Below are 25314 nucleotides of genomic sequence, written 5' to 3' on the forward strand. Positions count from 1 at the left end.
GCTCTTTCCTACCTGCAGACGGAATGCTGTGCGTGGTGGGCGGTTTTACGCGCTGTGAAGTTGTAGAAGCTTCGCTGTTGTAGGTCAGAGCTCATCATCTTAAGACAACAACCCACGGTGCCGGCGTAAAACCGATGAGTGGGGCAAAGCCGGGGGGTTCCGCGTCCGGGTTTGCTCATTCGTCACGGTAATGTGACTTCTAATGCGAAGGCGAGGGGTGCCCTCCAATCGTCCCTGCGGTACCGCATTGTGAAGTGATCACCCCGCATTCACCCGGCAGGCCGGCACCCGCCATCTGACGCCGAAAGTTCTCAGCTGAATTATACAGCTCTCGGGGGTCCTCTTAAAGTACACGCCCCCTGCACACCCACCGTCACTGGTGTTTGCCGCGCATTACGCGCGCCTTCTGCGGTTCTGCCTGCTCTGCCGAGGCAGTGTATGTCCGCAGCGCACAGACCAGCCTAAAGCTGTGCAACCTAATACGTCGGATCCACCCGTTAGAAAGCGCCACAACTTGGCGCAACGTCGTCCACCTGCCATTCCATCGCCCACACTACCCACACAGTCCCCGAACACGCAAGCAAACACCAGTGAGTCGCGCTCGTGCCTAAAGCGGCGCCTATCGTACTCATCCGTAACTTCCATATGAGTCGCGCGCCCGAACTTTCCTAATCAGCCTACATTTGCAACAGTTCAGCCGACCACATTGGGTCCCCCCCTGTTTTGGAAAACACCGTCTTGGGTATCTAAACACGCCGTTCCACGTCTTCCAGTGTAACCGGTAGTCTTTACGCGTCATTTGTTGTCAATACAGAGTCTGGAAAGCCCGAGATAATGTAATGCGTCAGAGTTTGGAAGTCTCCTGTCGCGCGCACGAACACTTGCTGATACATACAAATACGCGCCCCGCGCTCGCGCAGACGCCCCCCGTCCTAACCTTACACCAACCGCCCCCTACTGCCGCGGGGGCACGCCACGCTCGTTATCGCAACGAGCTGCCCAGCGCCGCGGGTGCGCTGAGCCACACACGTGCTCCACCAGCGCGGCCTCCTCCTCCTCCACCATCCTGCCCCCCTCCTGCGGTTTCCTAGGCACCCTCACCCTCCCTGGTCCGGCCCCGAGTACGACGTGCGGCGGTTGAAGTGCTCGCGCAGCTTCTGGATCTTCTCCATGTTTGCGGCCGACAGCCCCGTGAAGTTGGTGAAGGAGAAGTTGTTGAAGGGGTCGTGGTTCAGGTCAATGCCCTCCTCGTCGCCGCTGCCCGACGCCGTGCCGGCCGTGGGTTCGTCCAGCAGCACGCCCGCGCGCGGCCGCGAGCCCGGCCCGCCGTCGCCGTCGCCGTCGCCGGCCAAGGCCTCCTCGTCCTCGTCGTGCTCCTCCACATCCACCTCCACGCCCTCCTCCTCCACATAGTCCTCGTCCGGGTACGCGTCCTCCGCCTCCTCATACATGTTCGCCCCGCGCAAGCTGCCCACGTCTGTGGTGCCCTCAACCGTGCCGCCGCACGTGTTGAGGCCCGACATGGTCCCGCCCGCACCCGTGCCAATGGAGCCCGGAGACGGCCGCTCCGACAGCCCACTCGCGCCGGCAGACCCAGAGGCACTTGCGCGCGCGCCGGAGCCGCTGTTGCGAGCCCCCGAGCCGCTGTTGCGTGCGCCCGAGCCGCTATTCCGCGCGCCGGAGCCGCTGTTGCGCGCACCCACGCCGCCGAGCAGCAGCGGCGCCACGCCCGAGTTGCTGCCCACGCTATTGCGCGGGTGCAGCGTCCCGGACACCAGGCCGCCGGTGACGTTGCCGCTGTGGCGCGGCCCGCCGTAACTGCCGGGCGGATTTGCCGCGCTCTCCGGCCCGCTGCTGTGCATCTGTGCGTGGGCGGCGTGGCTGGGGCTGCTACACATGCGCGACACCGTGGCTGCGTCCAGCGAGGCCGAGTCTGCAGGAGCGCATGGCAGGAACGGGCATGGAGTTGGAACGTGATGGTGCTCTACGCCAACGCCGCGCCATCAGCGCCAGTGCTTCATCCGTACATGTGTGCGCCTCACATCATGCTGCCACGTAAGCACCCATGTCCCGCCATGCCTGCCACAACTACGGCCGAGCCTTCCTCACCTGGCCCGCACTGCATCTGCCCGCCCGACGCCACCGCGCCCGCTTGCCCCGTGTAGCTGGTGCGGCTCATGTGGCTGGAGCCGTGACTGTTGGAGGAGCCCACCGAGCGCAGCCCTGAGCCCTCGCGGTGGTACGCGTCTTTGAGCCGGTCCACCTGCATGCGCGTGTGTGGCGTGGTGGGCGTGCGTGGTGGGCACGAACGGAGCACACGGCGACCTAGCCGCTTGCAGGCTTTCCGTGTGTATCCCTTTTGCCTGTGACCTGTGACACGTTGCGTGCCGCCTCCCGTCCTCACCTGGGTGCGGCCGCCCGCCGGCCCGCTGCTTGGCCCCGCCCCCAGCTGCGCGGGCCCGCTGCTGGGCCCCGCCTGCGCGCTGGAGCGCTCCGAGCCGCCCGCCACACTGGTGCGCAGCTTGTCCAGGTCCTGTGGTAGTAGGTGGGGTATTGTTGAGGGGCAAGGCAGGTCAGGGCCGGGCGAATCGACGAAAAGCAACATGTCAACAGGAGCGCATGTCGTGGGGGCGAAGTGGCGGTGTGGCATGCGGCCCGGCCGGGCCCTCACCTCCGCCATGGAGCGCTGGCTGACGTGCTTTGACTCGAAATAGGAGGTGTCAGTCTCGTCCTCCACCGCCGGGATGAAGGCCGCCTTGTTGCGCACCAGCCCGGTCCAGTCTAGCCCCTCAAACCAGGGGTGCAGCTTTACCTCACCCGCGCCTCTGTGGAGTGGAAATGCAGGCAAGGGATGGTGAGGCGGGCCGTTGCAGGCAGCAGCGCAACACTCAAAATCATGCGCAAACACAAAGGCGCTAGCACACCCGTCTGAGCACACACACACCCTGCCTTGTCCCCAGCCTCATCTGTGCGCCCTGCCCTCACCTGTGCCCCAGGCGCTTGAGCGGGTTGGGGTGCAGCAGCTTGTCGATCAGGTCGCGGCACTCGCAGCTCATGTCGTCCTCGTCCGGCCACGTGATGCGGCGATCCAGGATGTTGTCAAAGATCTCCTCCGGCGTCTCGGCGTTGAAGGGCGGCGCGCCGGTGATGAACTCGTACAGGATGGCGCCCAGCGCCCACCAGTCCACCTCGGGGCCGTGCCCCGTGCCCAGCAACAGCTCGGGCGCCAGGTAGTCGGGCGTGCCCACCGCGCGGCGCGACTCGTGCTCGGGAGCCACGATGCGTTGGTGCTGCACCACGGGGCGAGGCGGAAGGCCCAGCGAGGAGGCGGCGGCGCCCAGCGCCTGGCCCGGCACCGACACGCGCCCGCTGGCGCCGCCGTGCTGGCTGCCGCTCTGCATGGCGCCGTCCAGCGAGGTGTTGGAGGTGGGCCCCTCGTCCGCCGGCCGCGGCCCAGACGCGTCCATGGCGTCGCCGCCGGCGTAGCTGCATGGCGGGGTGGATTGCAGGTGCGGGCACAGGTTGAGGTGGCGGGCACGAGTCAACAGGCGGCAGAGGCCGCAAACAGCGACAGGAAGATGTGCAATCATGTCCACAAGTCACGTGCTGGTGGTGGGATTTCAGCACCAGGTGCGGTGCGTCAAGTCGCTGGTGCAGCACTCACCCGTTGCCCTCCGTCGACGGCCCCCATGCCGAGTCCGGGCCCTCGTGCTCCGGCCCGTCTGTGTCCATTGGCTGCGGCCCGTTGAGGTTGTCGGTGCGGTCGATGACGCCCACGCAGCTGAGCCCAAAGTCCGTCAGCTTCACGTGGCCCTGCGCGTTGATGAGCAGGTTGTCGGGCTTGAGGTCGCGGTGGATGATGCCCTGCGCGTGGCAGTACTCCAGCGCCAGCACCGTCTCCGCGATGTACTGCCGCGCCACCTCCTCGTCCAGTGCGCCGAACTTGCGCATCAGGCTGCGGAAGGGGCGAAGAGGTTCAGGAGGGCAGGCGCGGCACGGCAGCAGGTACGGCAGTTCAGGAGGGCAGGCGCGGCACGGCAGGAGGTACGGCAGTTCAGGAGGGCAGGCGCGGCACGGCAGAAGGCACGGCGGTTCAGGAGCTACGCGGCGCGTTGGGGACCTAAGCCTGGGACGGACACGCGGCTGCCCCCAGCAGGCAGCTGCGACGCAAGCGCACAGCCCGCGTGCCCTGTTCCTCACCTGTAGCAGTCGCCGCCGTTGATGTACTCCATGACGATGTACAGGTTCTCCCGCGAGGTGAAGCTGTAGTAGAAGCGCACCACGAAGGGGTTCTGCGCCATGGCCAAGATGTTGCGCTCGTTGGTCACGGACTCCACCATGTTCTTGCGGATCAGGTCGCGCTTCTTCATGACCTGTGGGCGAGACGAGGCGAGGCGGCGCGGGACGCGGCGTGTGAGTACAAGGAGGCCAAGCTCAAACAAGCGCAAGCTGAACGGGTCGCGACATTAGCAAACTTCAACTAGTAGGTCTGCGCGTTTCATGGACGGCCTGGCGCGCTAGTGCGGAGCCTTTCCTCCTCCTGCGCCGCACCTTGATCGCGAACAGGTCGCCGGTGGCCAGCTTGCGCGCGAGGTAGACACGGCCGAAGGCGCCGCGGCTGATGGGCTTGATGATCTCAAACTCCTCGATGGACATGCCCGGCATGCTGCGCGGCGTGCTGGTGCCGCTGTCGCCCGCGTCGCTGCCGCCCTGCGCGCGCTGCCGCGGCCCTCCCGTCTCCGCCAGCAGGTTGACCTGTGTGTACAGGGTGGCGTCCGGTGTGGTGAGCAAGAGAGCGGGCTGCCCAAAAAGCTTAGCAACGTGTGACCCGATTGCTCCGAAGACATAATGCCCACTTAACCATGCTGGAAGGTTAGGGAACCCACCTTCTCGGATATAAGCCGCATGACGCGGTGCGCGTACGTCTGTGTCACCACCGCCAGCTTGCCCGCCTGCTCCGCCGTCTCCAGCATCTCGCCCAGCTCCGCCTGGATGGAGAAGCAGCGCGTGGTGGGCACCTTGGAGCCGTCGGGCTGCAGCGCCGCGGCATTGCGTGCCGCCTTGATGAGCTTCATCAGCTGGTTTCTGCGGTGAGGCAAGCAGCAGCGGCGGGCATTGCGAGCTCAGTTCAGGCCTCAATGGACACGAGGTGGCGACCCCAAGTGTTGGCGGCAAGGAGCCAGATATTGTTCACCGCATACTAAACCTTCGTCAGACGGCCTGGCGCCCACGTGCTTCCGTCTCTGCCAGCCCGCTTGGCACGCTTACTTGACGTGGAAGACGTTGGGGGCCGGGCCGAGCGCCGGGAACGCCAGCGGCGTCTCCAGCCACTCCTCCAGCACGTTGGCAATGGTTGTAAGCTGCGCGTCTATGCTGAGCCCATTGCCGCTGAGCGTGCGCAGCACGGCACAGTGTATGCTGTGCTCCTCAAGGTGCGTGCTGAGCCACGCCTCCTCGCAGATGGAGCAGATCTGCAATGAGGGCGGGAGCAGGCACACACGCACCAGGTGCGGTGAGTAACGAGGCACGCAGGTGCTACGCGGCGCCATGATGCCGCTTGGGCTTGAGCCACCTACTCCGTGGTCAGCGGCTGCGCGTCACGACTTCCATCACGCTCTCCGTCTGCACTGCGCCCTCCGCATTGCAGGTCCGCCATCTTTCTCGAGTCCAACGAGCCGTACGCATTCCATGGCCTCAGCCCCCCACGCCCCGCCCCACACGAGCATCCCCACGGCCCCGCCCTCTCTGCGCACCCCCCCCCCCCCCACTTCCTTAACTAATCATGAATGTAACCCCCCCACGCCCCGCACCCACCACCGAGAGGTCGTCCGGCGGCGCCGCGCCGTCCGGGGACATGGGCTCCATGCCCGGCTGCGCCATGTGGCCCAGGGCGTACAGGTCCACGCTGGCCCGCCGGAACAGCTTGGCGCGGCCCGTGCCCAGCGCCTGCAGCTCGGAGGACGGCTGCGGCGAGGCGCTGGTGCGCTCCGAGGGGTCCAGGCCCAGGATGCCGTCCGGCCCCATGGGCGGCGGCGTGTGCGGCCCCTCCGTGTGCACCATCAGCTTGGCTCGCTTGCCGTGTTCAAGGTCCAGGTCCGCGTCCGGGCCGAGCGGCGGGCCCGCGCCGCCCGCGCTCATGCCGGCGCCAGAGGCGGCATGCGAGTGCGAGTGCGCGTGGGCGTGCGCGTGCGCGCCGCCGGCGCTGCAGCTGCCACTGGCGCGGTCGCGCTCCGGCGGCCGCCGGCTGAGGCTGTCGTCGCTCTCGCCGATGATGGTGACGGGCGTCTCCTGGAAGCGCACCGAGCGCTGCTGGTCCAGCTTGCGCGTGGGCGCGGGCGGGCTGCTGTCAAGGTTGCCGTCTGACACGCCAGTCTTGGTGCCGCGACGGCTGCCGCCCGGTGAGTCCATGCCGTGCGGCTGGTCGGAGCCGATGCGGAAGCGCACCGAGTGCTGCTGCCCCGCCGGCACCACCTCCGACTGCGGCCGCTGCAGCCCGTCCGGAGTCTCCTTCAAGCCCTCCTTCTGTGGGTTGCAAAACACGGCGCCAATAGCCGCGTCAGCACACTATGCCCCAACGTTTCTGCGCAACACATCAGCTCCCTCTCCACCGCACCCTTATTTGCAGCTGTGGGCCTCTGCAACAGACCGCCCTACCCAGCCCACTCACCACCTTCCGCTTAAATCCATCCGCAACGAAGTTCTTTATCCCTTTCGAGATTTTCCCAAACAAGCTCTTCTTCTTCTTCGAGGCGCTGGTCATGCTGCTGTCGCTGGCGCCGCCGAAGCCCTCCAGATCGCTGCTCTGGCTCTGGTGCCGCAGCGTGTTGAACTCCAGCTGCCCACTCGCGCTGACCGGTCCGACCGGCCCCGCCGGCGAGTCCGGCAGCTGCTCGCTCTCGATCCGCGCCAACTGTGGCCCATCCGCCCACCCGCCTGTTTGCCGAGAACGGGTTGCAGCAGAATGTTCAGACGTGGGTCAAACCCGGCCCTGCCATACCCACGCGCAATCACAGCGCACCCACCCAGCCCTGTTTCCAGCCCTTTGCGCCAGGTGCCGTTTGCGCCCAACACAAGGCCGGAGCAGCACTGCCGCGTCCTGCCCCTACACCTGCCTTTACCCCCCCCCCCCTGGACGACTACCCCCCTCATCACCACCACGTACTCGAGTCCAGTGGCCGCTCCTGCTTTAGCCGCTGCGCCATCGTGAACATGGTCCTGTGGAGTGCGTTGCACGCACACACCAATCAGTGGGCGCAGCGAGGCAGTGGTGGGGCGCACGTTGTGCTACTGACTCGCTGATGTCGTGTGCGTGCGCCGCACGATGTATCACACCACCACCACAACCGCCACTCACTTGACGGGCATCGTGTGCGACCGGAACACGGGCTCCTCCTCCTCCTCCTCCTTGGGCGTGCTGCCCGCAGTGTCGCTGTTCTGCTGCTGTGGCGCTGCGAGTCCGAACGCATATCACGTAGCAGGTGGATGAGTGTATGTTAGCCCGTGCGTACTGGAACCTGCGTGCTGATCGGTTAACATCATCTGCCCGTGCGCACTACGACAACCCTCTCGACTGTGAATCACCCGCCACCCAGCGTGCCAACATACTCACGCAGATGCAACCCGAGCTCCTTCTGCGTTTTCGTTGTGAAGCCCGGCCCGAACACTTGCGAGTGCCGCCGTCGGTTGCGCGGCTCCGTGGCGAACAGGTGCTGCTGCTCCGTTATTAGCAGGCGGCTGCACCGCGTCAGGATGAACAGAAGGCGCGTGTACAGCGCACGGATGGTGCGCTGCTGGCATGCTGAGCGCTCCTCCTGCATAAGGCATGCCGCGTTTCCTGTGTTGGCGGTACTGAAGCAGTTTCTCGTGGGCAGGGCACTGGCTTGCCCACGAGAAACCCTGGCGCACTGCAGACAGTGCCCTCGACACCCGGACCTCCTGAAAGACTGGGGGTGCCTAGAACACCATCAACAGGCTATTCTCAGGGTCCTTTGGGTGCCGGTCCCTTGAGGCCTATTCTGTGCTCGCACCTCGATGTTGTCCACGATGTCGGTGATGGTCAGCTTGAAGTCCTCAATTGGGGTCTCCAGGCACTCCTCCGCGATGTCCATAATGCTGCGGGGTCCAACAAATCATAGGGTGAGCCTCAAACCATATACCTCCTTTTCGAGAGGTGGCTTCCGCATTCCCCCGCCGTCCCTCAGCACGTACCCTGGCCCGCCGGCACTGACACCCTCAGTCGTGGGCCGGCCACAGCCCGGTCACAGCGCGACTCCCATCCCGCCTGGTTGCGCTTATGCGTACCTCGCAATGACCTCCAGCACGATGGGCACATCCGCGCCCTCACGCAGGCTGATTTGCGCGTACAAGTCGCGCACATCCTCCAGGAACAAGCGCAGGTCCCGGTCCACCTGGCGCTTTGCCTCCTCAAAGTTGTGGTTGTTTGCGGAACCATTTTTGGATGTGGTCGGCGAACCGCCCGTCTCCTTGACGCCCACCTGCGAGTGATGGTAGACGTTGGAGCCCCCCGCATGCCAACGGACTACGTTTCCACTGGACTGACCTGTGGCAGACGCGCGGAGCCCTCCACCTTGAGGCCACGGTCTCCTCTGGCCCCCTCAAGCGACGTTACCAGGTAGTTGAGCTGCGAGAAGAAAATGCGGGCCAGCAACATGAGCTGCCACAACCAACAAGCATGCCGGTACCCCGTGCCCAGGACAGCACCTACCTTGTTGTAGTCTGCACCCGATATCCGCCGCTGCGGCGTGTTCCGGCCACTGGGGCCGGGCTGCCCGGAGTTCACTATGGTGACGCTCTGTGGCGCAAGTGACAACCCAGAATTGTCAGCCCATGGACAGGATTACCCTAGCTAGGCAACAGCAGAGACAGACGCACCCTTGAGCTGAAGCTGCCGGAGGAGTGGGAGACTCGCTCGAGCCTCTTCGCCAGTACTGCGAGCGGCAGGGCGCACACAGAAAACATGTCAATCTCCGTAACATAAGTTGCGCTGAGAGAGAGTGTCACCGGCATCCAAGCGGTCTGCCACGCGAAGTGCCAGGGGTCTCTCACATGGAGCGAGCTTCAGTTTGCTCTCCACGGCCGTCGCCAGCTGCTTTGCGACTGCAGGGTCCACGCCATCCGCTGAGTTACATCGGTCCCAAGCTTGCGGGACCGACGCTAAGCGCACTGCTGCGTGGGTTGCCCGATGTTCCGCACTCGAGCTTCTCTCCACGCCCGGATAGGGGTGGTTAAGCTCCTGCTCTTCATAAATGACAGCTTCTCCAGCAACTGATGCCCGCTTTGGAGCAGCACGACTCCGGCCAGGCTGCCCAAAGTTTGGGCCCGAGCCAGCCTGCCCGCTGCGCGAGAGCAGCGCAAGGTCGTCCATCTGCGCCCGCTAGCCAGCTGCTCTATCCTCCAGAAGTGTCCCTCTGCGGAGACGGCCTTGCCATCCCGCCGGTGCCTGACTTCCACGAGTCTCAACAATGCCCAAGTCTCCAATATTTGCAAATATCAAGCAATGCGATAATGTGCGTAGCAAAGTTACACCGCTGAGTTATACGCAACGTAGGAAGCGTTTTTGCTCGGCGTTAGCACTTGGTCTGAAATATCTATTGCAGTATACTTTAATGACAGAATCAACCTGTGTTGGAGAAACAAGTGGGCGGGCATAACCCGAGCACGACGAGTCACCCTGGCACTCACCCATGGCACTCGCCCATGCGACACGCACCATGCTCGTTGTCTCGTTGTCTGATGTCAACCAGCTGACTGGATTGAGGTGCGCAACTCCGCTGCCTCCTCACAGAGCTCCAGCTGACGCTGGGCGGTCTCCCTGGACTACCCGTCGCCCCTCGGGGCACAAGGGGATTAGCGTATTGCAACCCTGCCCAACTCACAGTGTGCACTGCCCGTCCAACGCAGTCCAGCCGGCATTTCGGCCTCGGTTTCTCTTTCCGCCGCCACCTAAACCCTGGCTCACATGCCGCCAGCCGGCCTACGTATAGCCGAGCCGCAACTCCGTCTTCCGCCAACCTGCACCTCCTCGCGCCCACTGTTCACATGGAGACTAGGGACCACACCACCTGACGGCCGCCTCTCTGGGCTTTGGGAATCAGCTGCACCCTACGGGACCTCACCGACCTGCCTTAAGACTGTCCCACCGCACACCTGACGGTCGCCTCGCGCCAGCAGGCGCGGTTTCTGCAGTCGTGACTACTTCCCTGCCCCAATCCCTGTTCATGATGTCCGCGCAGGCCCGCTGATACCTGTCATCCTGTCAGCCGGGCATGCCGTGCTGCGCAGCTCGCCGTGAAAGCGTATGCTACCCAAGATGAGAGCCCTGCTTCGAGCCGGTTGGCTGACAGCCCGGTTCCATCCGGGTTGGTGGCCGCCACACGCGCGCATCGGACCTGTACCAGCTGGGCCTCGCCGTGCAGCCGCACTGCGAGAGGGTTGGGGTTTTGGCGGAGGGGTGGGCGTTCCTGGAGGCCATCCTCACTCCTCCGACCAACCAGGCGCGCAGTGCCGAGCAGCTGCTGGCGCCCGAGTGGCTGCGGTGCGAGGGCGCCGGCATCTGCAGGGCCTCGGGCGCGCGGCCGGGCGAGCTCTAGTGCTCCCATCTTGCGCGCATGCACCCGTGCTGCTGCTGCCTGTGTGCTATGCATGTGACTATTACACTGCTGGGGTGGGGAGGACTCCTTCACTGGCATCCATACACCTGCACGCGGGCTGCACTCGTAGGGACGACCAGCTGCGCAGGGGTCCGGCGGGGTGGGTGGGTGGAGTCCTGCACATGGTTTGCCAATGCATGTTTCACAAAGGAAGCGCGATCCAGTTAGCCGCGAGTTGACGCATACACCCAAAGTTGTCACCAGTGCATCCATAGCGGCCTGTATTCGCTGCGTCTGGCACCTTACAGTTACAGCCCACGAAAGTTCTCCGCCAACCATCGCTCGAACCCTGCCAGCGCGCCTAGACAGTACATATCACGCTCGCATCAGATAGCGGGCTCCCGCGAGGGAGCCTGCTGCTCAGAGTCAGCATTTGGGAGGACAATCGCTCTCCCCGCTGATTAATGCGTGCCTCCACTGGTAGCTAAAATTGAACGGGGAAAAAATAGCCAATCCGCGCCATGGATTTTGCAAGTCAGCACCGGCAGCGGGCACGCGATGCCTTGTCGAACCTAGGTTTTGATGCGGAGGCGGTCAGCAGCTTTGATGATAAGACACTCGACAGGCTCGTCAGCGCCAAATTCGACTTGCCGGGGCGCCTTCGGGCGGCCACCTGCGACGGCCTCGAGAAAGCTGGACTGGCGCCAGGTGACGTGTGCTTTATTATGTCCAAGCTGCAAGGTGCGTGGATATTCTATTTCTGGTAGCATGTCCCCTAGAGCGCATCAGGGTGATCCTAAGCAAGGCGGGGCCGGAGGCTGGTTGGGGTGAGTACATGGTGGGCGCCGGAAGGTACGGTAGTGTCTGTGGTGGGCCGGGGTGTTCCGCCGCTGCGCGCACGTGGGGCTGGGTGGACTGCTGATGGATGAGCAGGTCAACAGACACCTTAGCTAGCTGGTAGCTGACTCTACCTCTGGTTGCCGCTTTGGTGGGTTGGCAGTGCGTGACTGCGTCGGAACTCGCCGGAAAAAACGAGACGCAGAGTTTTATCATCAGCGGCAATGGTGCTCACCGTCCGTTTGGATATTACCCTTGGGGACAGCTTGACGTTGCTAACCTGCATGCATGTGCCCCACGGCTGCGCCTGTTGTGCAGGCGCGGTGGCAGGGCCGGGCCCGGGGAGCACGACAACTGGCGGTGAGTTGTTGTGGAAAATGTTGTGGACAGTACTGCTCACGTGCGTGTTCGCACATTACATTACTGTTGCACATTTTCGTAGCCATCGCCTCTCAGGATGCAGCTTGACGTGCAATTTCTAACCTGCCTGAATGTTGCCCACGGCCGCACCCCTGCTTGCAGGCGACCTGGGACCTGAGAGTGCGGCAATGGCGGGTGAGTCCGTGTGTGTCTGGTAATTACGTAGTCAGGTCTCCCCTGCCAGTCCTGGAAGGAGTAGTTTTGGCGGGGTCAACTCCTGGCGTGCCGGGACACTTTAGGGCTTCTGTATGTGGCCGGGGCCAAGTCCTCGCACAAGCCAGGTCTAGCTCCTGGCGTACGTGCCAGGAGCTGTATGCCTGGCGATGAGGCCCAAGTATACTGGTGTAAGGGCGGGTGCGAACCGGCGGCCGGGCAGCAGGTGGCGGCCTGGGGAGTGGGGGCTGCTGCGATTGCAAACCTTCCAGCTGCGCCGTACTTATCCATAAAGTGCAAGTAAGAATATCACGCTCACTGGACTCATTATGAAGAAGTTCTTATGCGGTGTTTGGGCTGAGCCCCCGGAGCGATTCAGGGCGGGCGAAGCCCTTGTCCGCGCGTTTGTCGGCACCAGACTCAACACTAGCACAAACCACGAGTGCCACATGCTTACAGAGTAGAGAATGGTGCGCGTATGAATAAGAGCGCCGAAGCTTGGGTTTTCAACCCGTCCGAACCGGGCGTGTTCCCCGTACGTGGGGGTTCATGCAGGCGCGTAACTGCGTGCGTGCAGCTGCTGCTGTACCCATTGATGCCAAGGTATTGCTGAGCAGAGCACATGTTTGTACACGCCAGCCTAGAAGACGCAACAAGCCCCAGAGGTCGTTGTGAGCTAGTTAACGGGGCTCTAGTTGCCGAAATGGGTCCTGCACGGGATGGTCGCTGATATGCGCGTAGTGCGCATGTCGCAACGTGGGAGCCAGCCACGTACGGTTGCTTCAAACAAATGCACATACGGCACGAGGAGCATGCGGCACCGTCGTCGCCCGTAATTCGCCACCTGGCCACCTGGTACCGCCCGATTTGCTGGCCATCCTGGCCTCATTGTCGGAGAAGGAACTCACAATCTTTCCAATAGGCGCTAACAGTAGGGCAATCATCAAGTTCGTGCGGTCTCGTTCACAAAGCAAGGGTAGGAGAATCCGCCTGTGGTGCCGCTTTTGAACTGCTGCCCTTCCAATGTCGTTCATGCCCGCATGCGTTTGGGAAAGGGGTCCGTGCCTTCGGGGTGGCAGCGACTTCCCCCTCGGTCATCTGTCACAGCTGGCACGGTGGCTAGCATTAGCACGTCATAGGTCACAGCTTCAAATAAAAGCGGCCTATGCATTGTATAGCGGTCCCGGAGTTTGCTCGGCGGGCGACAGGTGCCAGCGTACCGGTGCTGCTGGCTTGAATCAACGCACCCTCCGGGCTCGCCTGACAGGAGCCTGCAGCCTGTTCATCACGCTCCGCCGCATGCTCTTCCCCCCGCGCAGGCGTCAGCGCTACGGATGCACTGGTCTTCCAGGTCGCCAAGGCCGTGAAACAGCTGAAGCCGATGCTCGAGCCCCTGCTCCAGCGCGCCTACGGGCCGCGGTCACGCTCATCTGCGCAGTCCGAGTACCGCCCGGCTGCGCTGCAGTACTACACGGGCGAGCCGCAGCCACGGCATGCCACGTGCGCGGTGTCGGGCGTCCAACTGCCGGTGCAGGACGTGGTTGCCGGCCACATCTACCAGCGGCGGTGGCCCCCCACGGTGAGTGTGAGCCACTTTTGCCGGGTGACAGCCCATGTGTGCGTCCAGGGGTCCTAACATGCCAGGTCCCTAGTCATCCGGTTATCCGGGACTGCGCACGCACTGCCTGAACGTCGGGGTGTGCGCGCAGAAAGGTGTCAAGATCGACGACCCACCCAACCTTATGCTCATGCACCGCGAGGTCGAGCAGCACTTCGACAACTTCGCGTTCACGGTGAGATGTTGCGAGTTTCATGCACGGCACCATTTACCGCCTGTGCTTGTGGTAGCCTTGCTTTGATACGCGCGCTAGGCACAAGCATCCAGCCTTGCCCCATCCCTGTGCATGTATGCCATATTGCATGACATGCGCAGGTCACCCCCGTGGAACTCAAGGTACGAGGCGCTAGTGCTGGTCAGGGGTCCAGGGACACGGGCACGCGCTAGGTACAGGACCCTTACTGATTGGACCTGCACGCTGTGAGAGGTGAAGACCATGAACATGAGCGATTAGCCGACCACCCGGCTTGAGCTTAATGGGGGCACCCACATCCAGCCATGCACGCCAGCCATGTCGTCGCTGTCTTCTCTTCTTAGCCATGCCTGTCACCTTTCTCTCTGCGGTATGTACCGAAGTGGCCATGGCTGATCCCCAGTGAGTCTTGCTTCGCAGGTGGTGCTGCTGGACAAGAAGCGCAAAGACAAGGTGCTGTTTGAGTATACAGACGACGGCGGGCGTCAGAAATCGGTGAAGCTGGGCGACCTGGACGGCCGCCTGCTGGCAGTTGCAGCCGGCACAGCGCCATCAGAGTATGCGCTGAGCGTTCACGTCGCATCGGCGTTTGATCACGCACTGCAGCGGCAGTGGTGCAGTGCGGCGGACATACCGCCCACTGTTCGCTGCGACAGAGAGCTGTTTCAGGGGTTCCTCCGGGACTCAGCAAGCGGCGGTAGCAGCGGCAGCGGTGGCAGCAGCGGTGGCACAATGATGTGATGGATGGGAGATGGGCATCAACGGTGGATGGGCCCACCGGCGCTGCTGCTGCTGCTGCAGCCGATGCGACACCCTGGAAGGACCTGTCCGGCAGTAGCGTGGCGGCCGGGCCCGGCTTTGTCGTCTCGCTGCACCCAGCTAAGATGGCGGCCATGTGGGAGGCGCTGGCGAGCGTGAGTAGTAGTGGTTTCGCTGCTGTTAGCGCCTTTGGGGGTTTCTTCGGGGGGTATGGGGGCTTTGGGTTAGGGGAGTAGTTTGTTTCCCAAGCAACCCAAGCAGGGGGGCCGCGGAATGGGCGGGTGCGTGGGGTGAAATCATAGTCGTTGCGGTAGCTGCGAGGGGCGGGTTTGATGCTGGCACCTTACGGCACGGTGTGCCCGCGCGGGTATGCTGGTGGGGGTGTCCTGCCACTCCGATCCGCTGACCCCGCACCGTGGCTCGTGCCCACCCGTGCCACCTGCCCCCCCCCCCCCGGTCATCGGTCCATTGATGATAACGCGTCTGCTATACTACTGTTCCTGGCTACGCCTTCATTTTATAATATACATGTATGCAACCCCCTCCCCAACACACACACACACAAACACAGACGCACCTCCATACATGCCCTGTAACGACTTCGGTATTGTTTGGTGCTCTTACAGTCAATGCTGCACGCCGCACATCCCGTCCTCACGAACCCAAAGCCGCGATACGGTGAGTGTGCCAGCGGCCGGGCGGTGCGGACCAGCAGGGACGCGTCAGGCTGCTGCTGGCAGACGGGAGAGGAGGAGCAGTCCGTGGTGAGCCCAGCGGGCGTGGCGAGTGCACCTCCTTACCCACCCACACTCACACGCAGACGCACGATGTATCAGCGGAGCGGCTGTCGTATCGCTCGCGCGTGTGACCCATGCAGCGTGGGGCCCCTGCCCAATGCTACATACAAGCCGTGCGTGTGCTGATAAATGTTTGCGAATACTGCATTGGAATGTGCAGGCGCTCCCGGCAAGGGCAAGAGCAACAGCAGAGCAACGGCAAGGCGGCAAGCTGGCAGGCAAGCAGAAGCCGCAGCAGCAGCTCCGGCGATGGCGCAGCGGACGCAAAGGGGAAGCAGGGGCGGCAACAAAAACAGCAGCAGCAGCAAAAAGCCAAGCAGGCGCAGGCGCAAGCCAGGTTGCAGGATTGCTCAGGCCAGGCCAGGTTGCAGGATTGCTCAGCCAGCGCCGCCTGCAACGCGCAGCTCCCAGCCGTGATGCGTGCCAACCGGCGGCACCCCCCATGTACATGATCAGCATCCATGTGCAGCTTCTTGGCCAGCCGGCCCCCAAGAATGCGCGTACCCAACGTCGATGGCCGCCCACGTCTATGGCCACCCACGTCGATGGCCGTATTTGTTACTACAGTATGGCTTTCCGTACAACTGCCAGCGCCTGGTTGGAGTTGTACCCAACTGTGACCCCCGACTCTAGAACGGCTTGGGGGTTTGCTTGCCGTACACGGGATAGTCGGAGCTGTCTTTATTTATATATACCACAAGGAGTTTGAGGATGACAGTGCGCGGCTGCCGCCGCCGCAGCAGCAGGCCCAGGAGGTGCTGCTGGCGCAGCATGAGTGGTATCCTTAGCGTGGCGGCCGCATGCAGCGGGCCTGGCGGCTGTGGGGCAGGGGCGAGTAGAGCTGGCGGTGTCCCGCATACATCGACGCGGCGCTGGGACGCTGCGTCTGGGCGGTGAGTGGGAGCACAAGGCAGGATAAGGAGCGCGTGCTGCTAGGCGGCTCTCAGCCGCTGCCCGCCGGGGCTGGTGCAGGCGCGGTGCTCAGGAACACGTCGCAGTGATGCGCTGCTGTTGCTATAGATTGTAATCAACTTTCCCCCGCGTTTCCCACTTGAGCCCTACACCAGCCAGCGCGGTCTTATACCAGCCGGCGCCGCGCGCAACTGACCGCTCCTAGCCGCACCGCGCGTCAACAGCCAGCTATGCGCGCTTGACCGCAGCCCCCACTAGCAGCTCCCAACTGATGACCGCAAGTACCCGCTCCCACTCGCGCAGCTAACGCTGACGGACTCCGGTGATGGTATGATGGGCGGGGCTGTGTGGGTGAATGTCTGCAATTGCTTCGGCGAGTCGCTTACGCCGTTACGCGCTCAATGGGGGCCACTCCCACTCCTCCCACTACTTTCCCCGCCCGACCAAGTTCTCCGACCCTCCATACCGTTACCGATTTCCCCTGTTTCGCTTATCCCTCCCTCTTCAGTCGCGCGAACAGCAATTCCAATCGCTCCCTCCTGCGGTCCGCACTGGCTCATCTGCCTTTTCAGGCGCCCCTGCCGCACAGATCCCGCACGAACTGTTCGCTCCCACCCATCTGCAACGCCTGTCCCGAACGTCCACCGTGTACCCCTGAACGCGCACAGCCCCCCCCCCCATTGACGTTCCCAGCAAGCATTGGCGGCCACACGCCAACGCTGCATATGGGGGCAAGTGGTGTCATTCGCGGCACGGCAGCCTACTAACGAAGAAGAGCTTATGGTGCAGCCCCACACAACTCTCGCGACTGAACCGCCCCTGCAACTGGACGGGCTACCGGCTACGGTTTCCTGATCCCATGAACACTCATAGCACGTTCCATATTCACTGGTTCTGGATGAAAACCCTGCTCTCGTGTCCGCCCTGCCCCTGTAGGCGCTTGCGCAAACGCCAAGCTGTCCCGATCTGTTCCAGTAGGCGGCGTAGGCGTGTGCATGTTACACTGCACTCCGCCTGCCCGGAGTCCTAACAGGAGCGTGCCTGGTACACTATAGCATTCTCCCGTTCGGCAGTGTTATGCTCGGGCGCGTTCCTTGCCGGGGGCAGCTTCCATAAAGCCGTTGATGCGTGCGTGCCAAACCCCAACGCCCCATTCCGAGATCGAGCCGACGGCTGTCACGGAGAACTTGTTATCATAACGTCTGATACGGTCTTGGTATGCATTGACAATCACTCGCCTACGCCGTGTACAAATAAAACCGCTGCCTGAAACGCTTGCACGCTTGTTTCCACTCCCCGGGTTTCCTTTGCAAGGCCGTATTCCCTTTTCATAGCTACGCTCACATATGTAGTGTCTTTGTCTCCCGAAACCGCACGCAGTATGGAATCGCGCAACTCTCCGCCCGCAATATTGCGCACTTTCGAGTTTTGGGGGCGAGCGGCCTCAATTTACGGCACGTATAAAGTAGCGCAACTGCATGCGCTAGGTCTGAAGGTGCTCGGACGGTCCGATGCGGAGATTCAGGAGTCGGTATGGGTCCCCCAGCACACGCAAGCCGGCGAGAAGATGTACGAGCTCTGCATTGCACTACGGGGATTTTACCTGAAGGTCAGTGGGGTGCCAGGAACTTCCACCCCTGCCAAGCGTGTGTGTTCGTGCGTGCTGTGGGCTGAGAAGGCGGTCAAGCGGCAGAGGCGTTGAATGTGACCTCACGTTCGCCTGACGTGGCCCCCATGTACATGCAGGCGGGCCAGTTCATCGGCTCTCGCGGGGATTTTGTGCCAGAACAAATCTGCAAGAAGTTGACGCTGTTGTGCGATAAGGTATCGTGTGTGGGACTCAGGGTCAATCACCCGGCAGCGCGCGCCTGCCGTGGCCTGCAATCGTGGCGCCCGAAGCCCAACCCCGCCCTACCTCATCCTCAGCCGTGCCTTCCCCATTCCCCACGCCGCGACGTCTGACTGCCCGCCTCCCATCAGTCATGGCATTTGCCGCATCCCCATTCTGGGTCTCGGGCACCATGGCATTCGGCCAGTCTGCGCCCTGTCCCCACTCCCCAGTCCACACACGCCCCGTCTGCCGCTCCCCGCAGGTGCCGCCCATGTCCGCCGCCGCCACCAAGGCCGCGCTGCAGCGGGAGCTGGGCGTGCAGGACCTGGGCCAGCTGTTCGAGTGGATAGACCTGGAGCAGCCGCTGGGAAGCGCCTCCATTTCGCAGGTGGGCGGGGAGGAGGGGGCGGTGGTGGCGGGAATGGAGGCGGAGGAGCAGGTGGAAGGGGAGGCGGAGGAGGAGGAGTGGGTAGCCGTGCATGTGGAGAGCGGGGGATGGGGCAGTAGAGGCGTGTGACAGGACAAGTGAAAACCCCGGAGGAGGAAGCGCCTCAATGCGGGCATCAGCAGGTGGTGTGTGGCTGTGTGGCTGGTCGGCTACGGCTGGCCGTAAGGCGGCGGCGGTGGCCACGGCCCCGACCTGACTGCAGCAGATGGCAGGAGGGCATGAGTATTGAGTACCCGAGGCGCTGCCACTCGTGGCTTCCGCATGCCTCCCACGTCGCATCCCCATGTCGCCCCGCCCTCTCCCTCCTCTGTCTCGACGCCCAGGTGCACAAGGCGCGGCTGCGGCGCTTCAGCCGCTCGGAGCTGGCGCGCGCCGCCAACAGCCTGAAGCGGCAGCGGCCCTCCGACTGGGAGGTGGCGGCGGGGCAGGGCGCCTGGGACGTGTGCAACGCACTGGGCATGAGCCTGCGGGAGCTGCGCAGCCTCAACAAGGGTGCGCGTGGGTGGGGCGGGGGAGTCGCTGGCCGTACGTGTCGTGTCCTGAAGGCGGCATCTTCCTCACCCTACCCATTCCATTCCTCTCGGCATGTTCCGGGCCGTGGGTTGCGTTTGGAACTGGTTGCTCCTGCCCCAACATGCGCACGTGACTCCTCGTCAACCCGTATCATCCTCGTGTCAACATCCACGTGTTCATTCTAGAGCTTGTCACGTGGACGTGCCTTGCACGCGCCAGGTGTGGACCTGGACCACCTGCAGCCGGGCCAGCGCATCAAGGTGCTGCAGCCCAAGTGCCTGCAGCTGCACGACCACCAGCCCGCGGGAGCGGCGGGCAGCGCGGCCGGGGGAGCAGGCAGCGGCAGCGGCGGCGGCAGCGGCAGCGGCGGGGCGCGCGGCCGCAGCAGTAGCAGCAGTAGCAGCAGTGATGGGGGAGGCAGCGGCAGCAGCTCGTCGAGCCCAGACCTGCCTCCGGCTGTAGCGGCGCTGATGCACGCGGTGGCGGTGGGGGATGCGCCCAAGAACGGCCTCGTGGCTGTCAAGGTGCGTCAGGGTGTGGTGTGGTCGTGAGGTACGGCAAGTGGGGTGCTGCGTCACTTGGCGCCCTTGCGGGTGGCAGGCCCCGCTCTCTCGCTGGCTTCGCGAGCCTCTGCACTGCAACAGTCGGTGTGCTGCAAGAAGCGCGCTGCGCAGAGGCTGGGTGCTGCGAGGGGCACTGGGGCACTGGGGCAGCGAGGTCGGCATCTCCGCCACGCACCGTGGCCCCAGGCGGAAGACCAGGTCTAGCGTGAGGCCTTCACTGCCGCCCCCCTCCCTGATGCCCTTCCCACCCATCCCTCCCCCGCTCTCCTCCTCGCTCTACTGCATTAAGTCCGGTTTAGTTCGGGCTGGTATCTACAACCCTTCCGCCGCACACACACCTACGCCATCCCAGCCACCATGCACCCTGCCCTAACTCTAAGCCGGGCCTGCTTCCTCCGCACAGGTGCAATACCCCGACGCGCTGCCTGTGATGACTTCGGACCTGTCCAACATCCGCGCCGCCGCCTTCTACCTGTCCAAGACAGAGCTCAAGGCAAGTGCGGCTGCGCAGCATTGGGGTCAGGTGTTTGGTGCAGCTGGGTAAGCGGCGCAGCAGCGGCTGTAGGGCGGCACTCAATGCGGCTGAACAAACTCATGTGCAAATGACACAACGTCAACCTCATTGTGCTTCCCTAACAAGTGCTAAACTGTTTGTGCCCCGCGTGCCCGTGTCAATACACGCACTACACCCCCGCGCACCCCGGCGGCTGCAGTTCGACCTGGTGTCGGCGGTGGACGAGCTGAACAAACAGATTCGACTGGAGTTCGACTTCACTCGGTGAGGGCGAGGGTAGGGGTAGGGCGGAGGGTGAGCGTGAGGGTGAGGCGGAAGGCCCGTGTGACGAGCGGGGTGAGCAGCGGTGTTCAAGTTGTTGGTGAAGGGGGCGCGGGATGGCGTTAGCGGCCGCGGCGGTTATACGGTATGGCAGCACTCCATCTTATTGCACGAGTACCGTACTCAATCCTGCGCACGTCGCCGGGCCTGAAGTGTGGCCGCCAAGAGGCCAAAATGATGGTGTGAGCGAGTGAGCGATCCCCTTGCAAGTGATGCCTCCTTAAAAGCAAGTGGGGCCTCCTTGAAAAACAAGTGTGCCCGTGGCATCTCCACCGCCGCTCCATGCACTTTCCCCCCTTTTCCAACCATCTTTGCACCCCCCCCCCACACACACACAGCGAGGCGCGCGTGATGGACACGATAGCGGAGCACCTGGCTCCCATCTCGTCCCGGCTGCAGGTGCCGCGCACCGTGGGCGGCCTGGTCACACGGCGGGCGCTGGTCATGAGCTTTCTGGAGGTGAGCGGCAGGGGGGCTCGGCAGCGGCAGGGGCAGCGGCACGGGGCACAAACAGGGCAGCAGAGGAGAGGGAGCAGAAGAGCAAAAACAAACGTCTTGTTGCCGAGCAGCTCCAAGCCTGTCCAATTCTGTGCTACCGCTGCCGCCTACAATGACGCAGCTGCGACTGCTGCCCCATTCCTGGTCACAAACCCGGTCACAAACCCGGTCCCGGACTCGTGGTCTCGGCGTCAATGATCCCCCAAACCCCTCAACCCCCCGTACCTCCCACCCCCCGTACCACCCACCCCCCACTCCCAGGGCGTGCCGCTGCTTGAGGCCAGCTCCCGGGTGGCGCAGCTGTCGCCGCTGCAGCGGGACCTGGCCAAGCGCCGCATCCTCACTCGGTGCGGGCACGTATGTGTGTGCTAGTATGCACGACGCCTCTTAAGCTTGTGCGTGTGCGTGTGTGCGTGTGCGTGTGCGTGTGCGTGTGTGCGTGTGCGTGTGCGTGTGTGTGTGCGTGTGTGCGTGTCTGACTGCGTCGCGCAGGCAGTGGCGCGCTCCCCAACCGGAACCAACCACGTGCATGCATACCGATGTAGCCCCATGGCGCTTGTACGGCGCAGTGACATATGTGTGTGTGTGTGTGTGTGTGTTGAAAATCAACAAAACGAAGCCCGCCCAGACTGCGCCGAAATTACTTGTGCGTGTGCATATGTGCTGCTGCTGCTGCTGCTGCTGCCGCACGCAGCGTGTCGGAGGCGTACGGACGCATGATCTTCGGCGAGGGGCTGTTCCAGGTGCGGCCGGCGCCGTGGCGGCTGAGGGAGGCGCATAGCTTGAGTGCCGTACCAACCACACAGCATGTGCCTGGTGTGGCTGGGGCCCGAATGGGATTCGTGGATGGGAAGACATCGTTCGTGGGAGGGGCGCGGAGGCCGGAAGGGCGGAGGGTTGCAAATGCCGAGGGGTTCTCGTCAATCCACATGAGGCTGAGGGCGCAGCCATACGGCACCACGGTGCGTGGCTGTAGTGTACGGTTCGCCGCCGTCGCCTTGGTTGCCGCGCCTCACCTCACGCGCGCCTGCCGCGGGTCCTGCCTCTGCGCGCCCACCTCCGCCGCCGCCGCCGCCGCCGCCTCAGGCCGACGGCCACCCGGGCAACATCCTGATCGGCCGCGGCGGGCGCGTGGGGCTGCTGGACTACGGCCAGTCCAAGCAGCTGCCGGACCAGCAGCGCCGCGGCTTCGCGGAGCTGGTGCTGGCGCTGAACAAGTAGGGGCGCGCGTCTGGGCGGGGGGCGGGGGGGGGGTTGTAGATACCAGCCCAAACTAAACCAGGGGCGTGTGTGTGGGGGGTGGGGTGGGGTGGTGGCGTGTGTGCTGTGTGTGTGCGAGTGCGGGCTGACAGAAAGGCACAGGGCGGTGGGAAGACGAAGGTGTTGTTGCAGGGCGCAACAGCAGGCGCATGCGCAGCAGCAGCAAGTATGATCTGCGTCAGCCACAGAGGCGCGCAGCCCATGGGTGGTTGCCCCAAACACACATGTTTCCCCAGCTCCTTCCCAGCACCTCGCCTTGCACGGCACGTACACCGCTCCTCCCCACCTACAATACGATCAACCTACTTAGATTAGTCGGTAGGCAAAATGGGAGAGCAGCAGCAGCAGCCTTCGGCGGTTGTACGCGCTGGAGCTGGCCGCTGGACTTCACGGACATTGGTAGCAACGCGTCTGCTATGCTACTGTTCCTCGCTACGCCTTCACTTCTTATATTCTCAGGGTTGTAACCCCCCCCCCCCACACACACACACATCCCTGCAACCCCCCCCCCCCACACACACACACCATCTTTAGTTTGGGCTGATATCTACAACCCCCACCCCCAACATCTCCACCTTCCCCGCCTTCCCCGCCTTCCCCACCCACCACCGCCATGCTCAGGGGTCGCCCGGCCGACATCTCCGCGGCCCTGGCCCAGCTGGGTGTGGTGACCGAGAAGAACGACCCGGGCCTGCGCAGTGAGATGGCGTACGGCATGTTCGACACGCGCGGCAAGGTGTGCACGTGTGCGTGTGTGTGATAAAAACGAAAACGAGCAAGGTGTGCACGTGTGCACAAGTGTGTGTGTGTGTGTAAAAAACGAAAACGAGCAAGGTGTGCGCGTGTGCACACACGTGTGTGTATGTGTGTGTGTGTGTGTGTGTGTGTGTGTGTGTGTGTGTGTGTGTGTGTGTGTGTGTGTGTGTGTGTGTGTGTGTGTGTGTGTGTGTGTGTGTGTGTGTGTGTGTGTGTGTGTGTGTGTGTGTGTGTGTGTGTGTGTGTGTGTGTGTGTGTGTGTGTGTGACATGTAGCGCATGGGCCGTGCTGTGGGGCCGCCCATTGCGTCAGACGCAGTGCATGCGCGCCAGTTGGGATCTACCCCATGCGCACGGGCGCGGCTAGCAACACGCGCTCTACTCCCTCGTCCCACCCATTGTTGAGGTCGGGCGTGTATCCCCAACCCGCGTCCACCGCTTCCGCGTTTGGGCTCGCCCTGCACTCTCCCACCACTGCCCCATGGCCCCGCCCCGCCCCCCCCCCCGCAGGTGGACCCGTTCGACCCCAACTCGCCCATCAAGCGCTCCGCCATCTCCACCTTCCCCGCAGACCTGTTCTTCGTGCTGCGGGTGGTGCAGCTGCTGCGGGGCCTGGCCAACGGTGGGTCTGGCCGTGGGAGGGTGGGAGCAGGCAGAGGAAGGCAGAGGAAGGCGGCGAAAGGCGGGGAAAGGCGGGGGAAGGCGGGGATAGCTTGGTGGCGCTTGCTGCGGGCGCTGTAACCAGCACTGGATCTGCGAACGCGCCTGACTTTCCGCGGTGTGTGTTCATCATGGTAGCGGACACAGTCGCGCACGGCGCCATGCTTGCTTGCGCATTCTGCCCGCACGGTGTCGACCCTCCGTCCTTGTGCTCGCCGAGCCCACAAGCAGCAGCACACCCGTGCGCCAACAGGCCCCGCTGTGCTGCGTTTTTCACCGCTGTCCTGAACCCGCTTGCATCCTGCTCCATGTGCCAATCCGTGTGACACAGGCATGGGCATTAATGACTTCTCCAGTGCGCGGCAGTGGGCGCCGTACGCGCGCGACACGCTGTCCCGCGCGCGGCGGGGCGAGGGCGGGCGCTACGGGTTGCGCCACTTCTTGTGGCCGCTGCACGGCATCAACGTGCTGCCGCTGCAGTTCCCCTGGCGCGGCGGTAGCGCGCGATAGCGTGCGGGAGACCAGGGTGCGGGGTGGGGGTGGGTGGGTGGGAGGTTGCAGGGGGAAATGGCAAGAGCAGTGGGGAAGCAGGCGGAGGGTGGGCACGCATTGGTGGCCGGCGGCTGGTGGGCAGGCGGGCAGGCAGGCGGGCAGGCAGGCAGGCAGTGGTGCGCATCAGGCTCGTAGGTTACAGGCGCTACAGCCCATAAGCCCACAAGGGCACGCCTGCGACGCGCTAGGGCTCCGGGCCAAGCAGCAGAGCGGTGCGGCGGAGGTGCTGAGCAGCGTTCAGGCGGTGAGCGGTCATGGCGAGCGGTCGGGAGCTGTGGGGGTGTTGCTGGCGTGCCTGGGGGCTCAGCATGTGAGGGTACAGCCGTACAGGGCATGGACAGGCCCCATGCGGCGCAGTCCCAACTGTTGTTGGTGATGGACCAGGGTTGTCGGAACGTGAGGGTGGTATCAAAGATGCCTTTGGGAAAGGTGGTAGTGTCGGGTAGTGTAGGATCACGGCAGTTCCTGACTTCCTATGTTGCTATGCAAGCGCTGCCTTGTTGATGTTTCTCTTGTGCAGTCCTCACGCTCCGGGATCTCGGTGCGTGGTGGACTGCTTTTCTGTAGCGACTTTGCATGTGTACAGCGGGGTTCATCAACGCCACCAGGGGCCCCTGAACGCCACCGGTGGCTGGGTGCTCACTTGCGCTGGCGATTCATCTTCCGCGGGGGTTCGACACTCCCGCGTCGTACTACCGGCATTATGTGCAACTTCGACCGATGCCTAACAGCAATGAGGGTTTAAGTCACTGCAGGGCTTGACACGGGGGCGTGCAGATTACGCTGCGGTCGCGAGTGTAATACCCTAATGACAAGCCCTCAAGGATGAGCCATGAATCCCGTGATGAGCGCCACACAACTTCACGTCCAGCGTGCCCGCCCGCCAGGCTCCAGGATGCCACTGACTTCCACACCTGGTGCCCGTCACGAAGCTATGTGACATAGCCACGACCGAGCTGGTCAGATGGTGGTACACGCGGTGAATGCGCCAGTAGGGTCGAAGGCAACGGGGGGGGGGGGCGCACCACTGTGCACGGCGCCGAACGGTGACACGTCTAACCGGTGGTGCATTATGTCGCTTCTGAAGTACCCCCAATCCT

General features: G+C 63.6%; 4 protein-coding genes across 4 annotated transcripts; 3 read left to right on the forward strand and 1 right to left on the reverse strand.

Annotated features, from left to right (window-relative positions):
* Positions 1 to 88: 88 nt before the first annotated feature.
* CHLRE_06g306950v5 (uncharacterized protein) lies at positions 89 to 9614 on the reverse strand. Its single transcript, XM_043063725.1, has 21 exons — positions 9067 to 9614; positions 8893 to 8948; positions 8726 to 8812; positions 8561 to 8641; positions 8302 to 8495; positions 8028 to 8112; positions 7610 to 7811; positions 7355 to 7448; positions 7163 to 7215; positions 6668 to 6933; positions 5815 to 6522; positions 5269 to 5471; positions 4887 to 5085; positions 4552 to 4755; positions 4201 to 4373; positions 3665 to 3955; positions 2986 to 3486; positions 2672 to 2825; positions 2405 to 2533; positions 2110 to 2263; positions 89 to 1933 (listed from the first exon to the last, which is right to left on the reverse strand). Exons 1-21 carry the CDS (start codon positions 9383 to 9385, stop codon positions 1098 to 1100), a joined length of 4989 nt encoding a protein of 1662 aa, XP_042924431.1. The 5' UTR covers positions 9386 to 9614; the 3' UTR covers positions 89 to 1097.
* A 1230-nt stretch (positions 9615 to 10844) lies between these two features.
* On the forward strand, positions 10845 to 14606 carry CHLRE_06g307012v5 (uncharacterized protein). The gene is made up of 7 exons (XM_043063726.1): positions 10845 to 11351; positions 11766 to 11807; positions 11970 to 12002; positions 13340 to 13599; positions 13730 to 13813; positions 13954 to 13974; positions 14252 to 14606. The coding sequence occupies exons 1-7, from the start codon at positions 11132 to 11134 to the stop codon at positions 14570 to 14572; spliced, it is 981 nt and encodes a 326-aa protein (XP_042924432.1). The 5' UTR covers positions 10845 to 11131; the 3' UTR covers positions 14573 to 14606.
* A 48-nt stretch (positions 14607 to 14654) lies between these two features.
* Positions 14655 to 16426, forward strand: CHLRE_06g307075v5 (uncharacterized protein). The gene is made up of 3 exons (XM_043063727.1): positions 14655 to 14745; positions 15217 to 15268; positions 15548 to 16426. Exons 1-3 carry the CDS (start codon positions 14716 to 14718, stop codon positions 15802 to 15804), a joined length of 339 nt encoding a protein of 112 aa, XP_042924433.1. The 5' UTR covers positions 14655 to 14715; the 3' UTR covers positions 15805 to 16426.
* Positions 16427 to 17514: 1088 nt separating this feature from the next.
* On the forward strand, positions 17515 to 25027 carry CHLRE_06g307100v5 (uncharacterized protein). Its single transcript, XM_043063728.1, has 14 exons — positions 17515 to 17908; positions 18046 to 18123; positions 18393 to 18518; positions 18902 to 19070; positions 19311 to 19615; positions 20058 to 20147; positions 20368 to 20432; positions 20828 to 20948; positions 21249 to 21334; positions 21682 to 21730; positions 22074 to 22204; positions 22869 to 22983; positions 23513 to 23624; positions 23994 to 25027. The coding sequence occupies exons 1-14, from the start codon at positions 17681 to 17683 to the stop codon at positions 24170 to 24172; spliced, it is 1854 nt and encodes a 617-aa protein (XP_042924434.1). The 5' UTR covers positions 17515 to 17680; the 3' UTR covers positions 24173 to 25027.
* Positions 25028 to 25314: the final 287 nt, after the last annotated feature.

Source organism: Chlamydomonas reinhardtii, chromosome 6, assembly GCF_000002595.2.
Source record: "Chlamydomonas reinhardtii strain CC-503 cw92 mt+ chromosome 6, whole genome shotgun sequence".
Lineage (NCBI taxonomy): Eukaryota > Viridiplantae > Chlorophyta > Chlorophyceae > Chlamydomonadales > Chlamydomonadaceae > Chlamydomonas > Chlamydomonas reinhardtii.

Excerpts from the sequence above, each read along its gene's own strand:
- CHLRE_06g307075v5 (XM_043063727.1), top strand. The coding sequence starts at position 14,716 with ATGGCGGCCATGTGGGAGGCGCTGGCGAGC. Across the intron at positions 14,746-15,216 it reads TGTGGGAGGCGCTGGCGAGC|TCAATGCTGCACGCCGCACA; the intron begins GTGAGTAGTAGT and ends GTGCTCTTACAG. Across the intron at positions 15,269-15,547 it reads GAACCCAAAGCCGCGATACG|GCGCTCCCGGCAAGGGCAAG; the intron begins GTGAGTGTGCCA and ends TGGAATGTGCAG.
- CHLRE_06g307100v5 (XM_043063728.1), top strand. The coding sequence starts at position 17,681 with ATGGAATCGCGCAACTCTCCGCCCGCAATATTGCGCACTTTCGAGTTT. Across the intron at positions 19,071-19,310 it reads GCTGCGCAGCCTCAACAAGG|GTGTGGACCTGGACCACCTG; the intron begins GTGCGCGTGGGT and ends TGCACGCGCCAG. Across the intron at positions 19,616-20,057 it reads ACGGCCTCGTGGCTGTCAAG|GTGCAATACCCCGACGCGCT; the intron begins GTGCGTCAGGGT and ends TCCTCCGCACAG.
- CHLRE_06g307012v5 (XM_043063726.1), top strand. The coding sequence starts at position 11,132 with ATGGATTTTGCAAGTCAGCACCGGCAGCGGGCACGCGATGCCTTGTCG. Across the intron at positions 11,808-11,969 it reads GGGGAGCACGACAACTGGCG|GCGACCTGGGACCTGAGAGT; the intron begins GTGAGTTGTTGT and ends CCCTGCTTGCAG. Across the intron at positions 13,814-13,953 it reads TCGACAACTTCGCGTTCACG|GTCACCCCCGTGGAACTCAA; the intron begins GTGAGATGTTGC and ends TGACATGCGCAG.
- CHLRE_06g306950v5 (XM_043063725.1), bottom strand. The coding sequence starts at position 9,385 with ATGGACGACCTTGCGCTGCTCTCGCGCAGCGGGCAGGCTGGCTCGGGC. Across the intron at positions 8,113-8,301 it reads GTGCTGGAGGTCATTGCGAG|CATTATGGACATCGCGGAGG; the intron begins GTACGCATAAGC and ends TGGACCCCGCAG. Across the intron at positions 3,487-3,664 it reads CCGTCGACGGAGGGCAACGG|CTACGCCGGCGGCGACGCCA; the intron begins GTGAGTGCTGCA and ends CCCGCCATGCAG.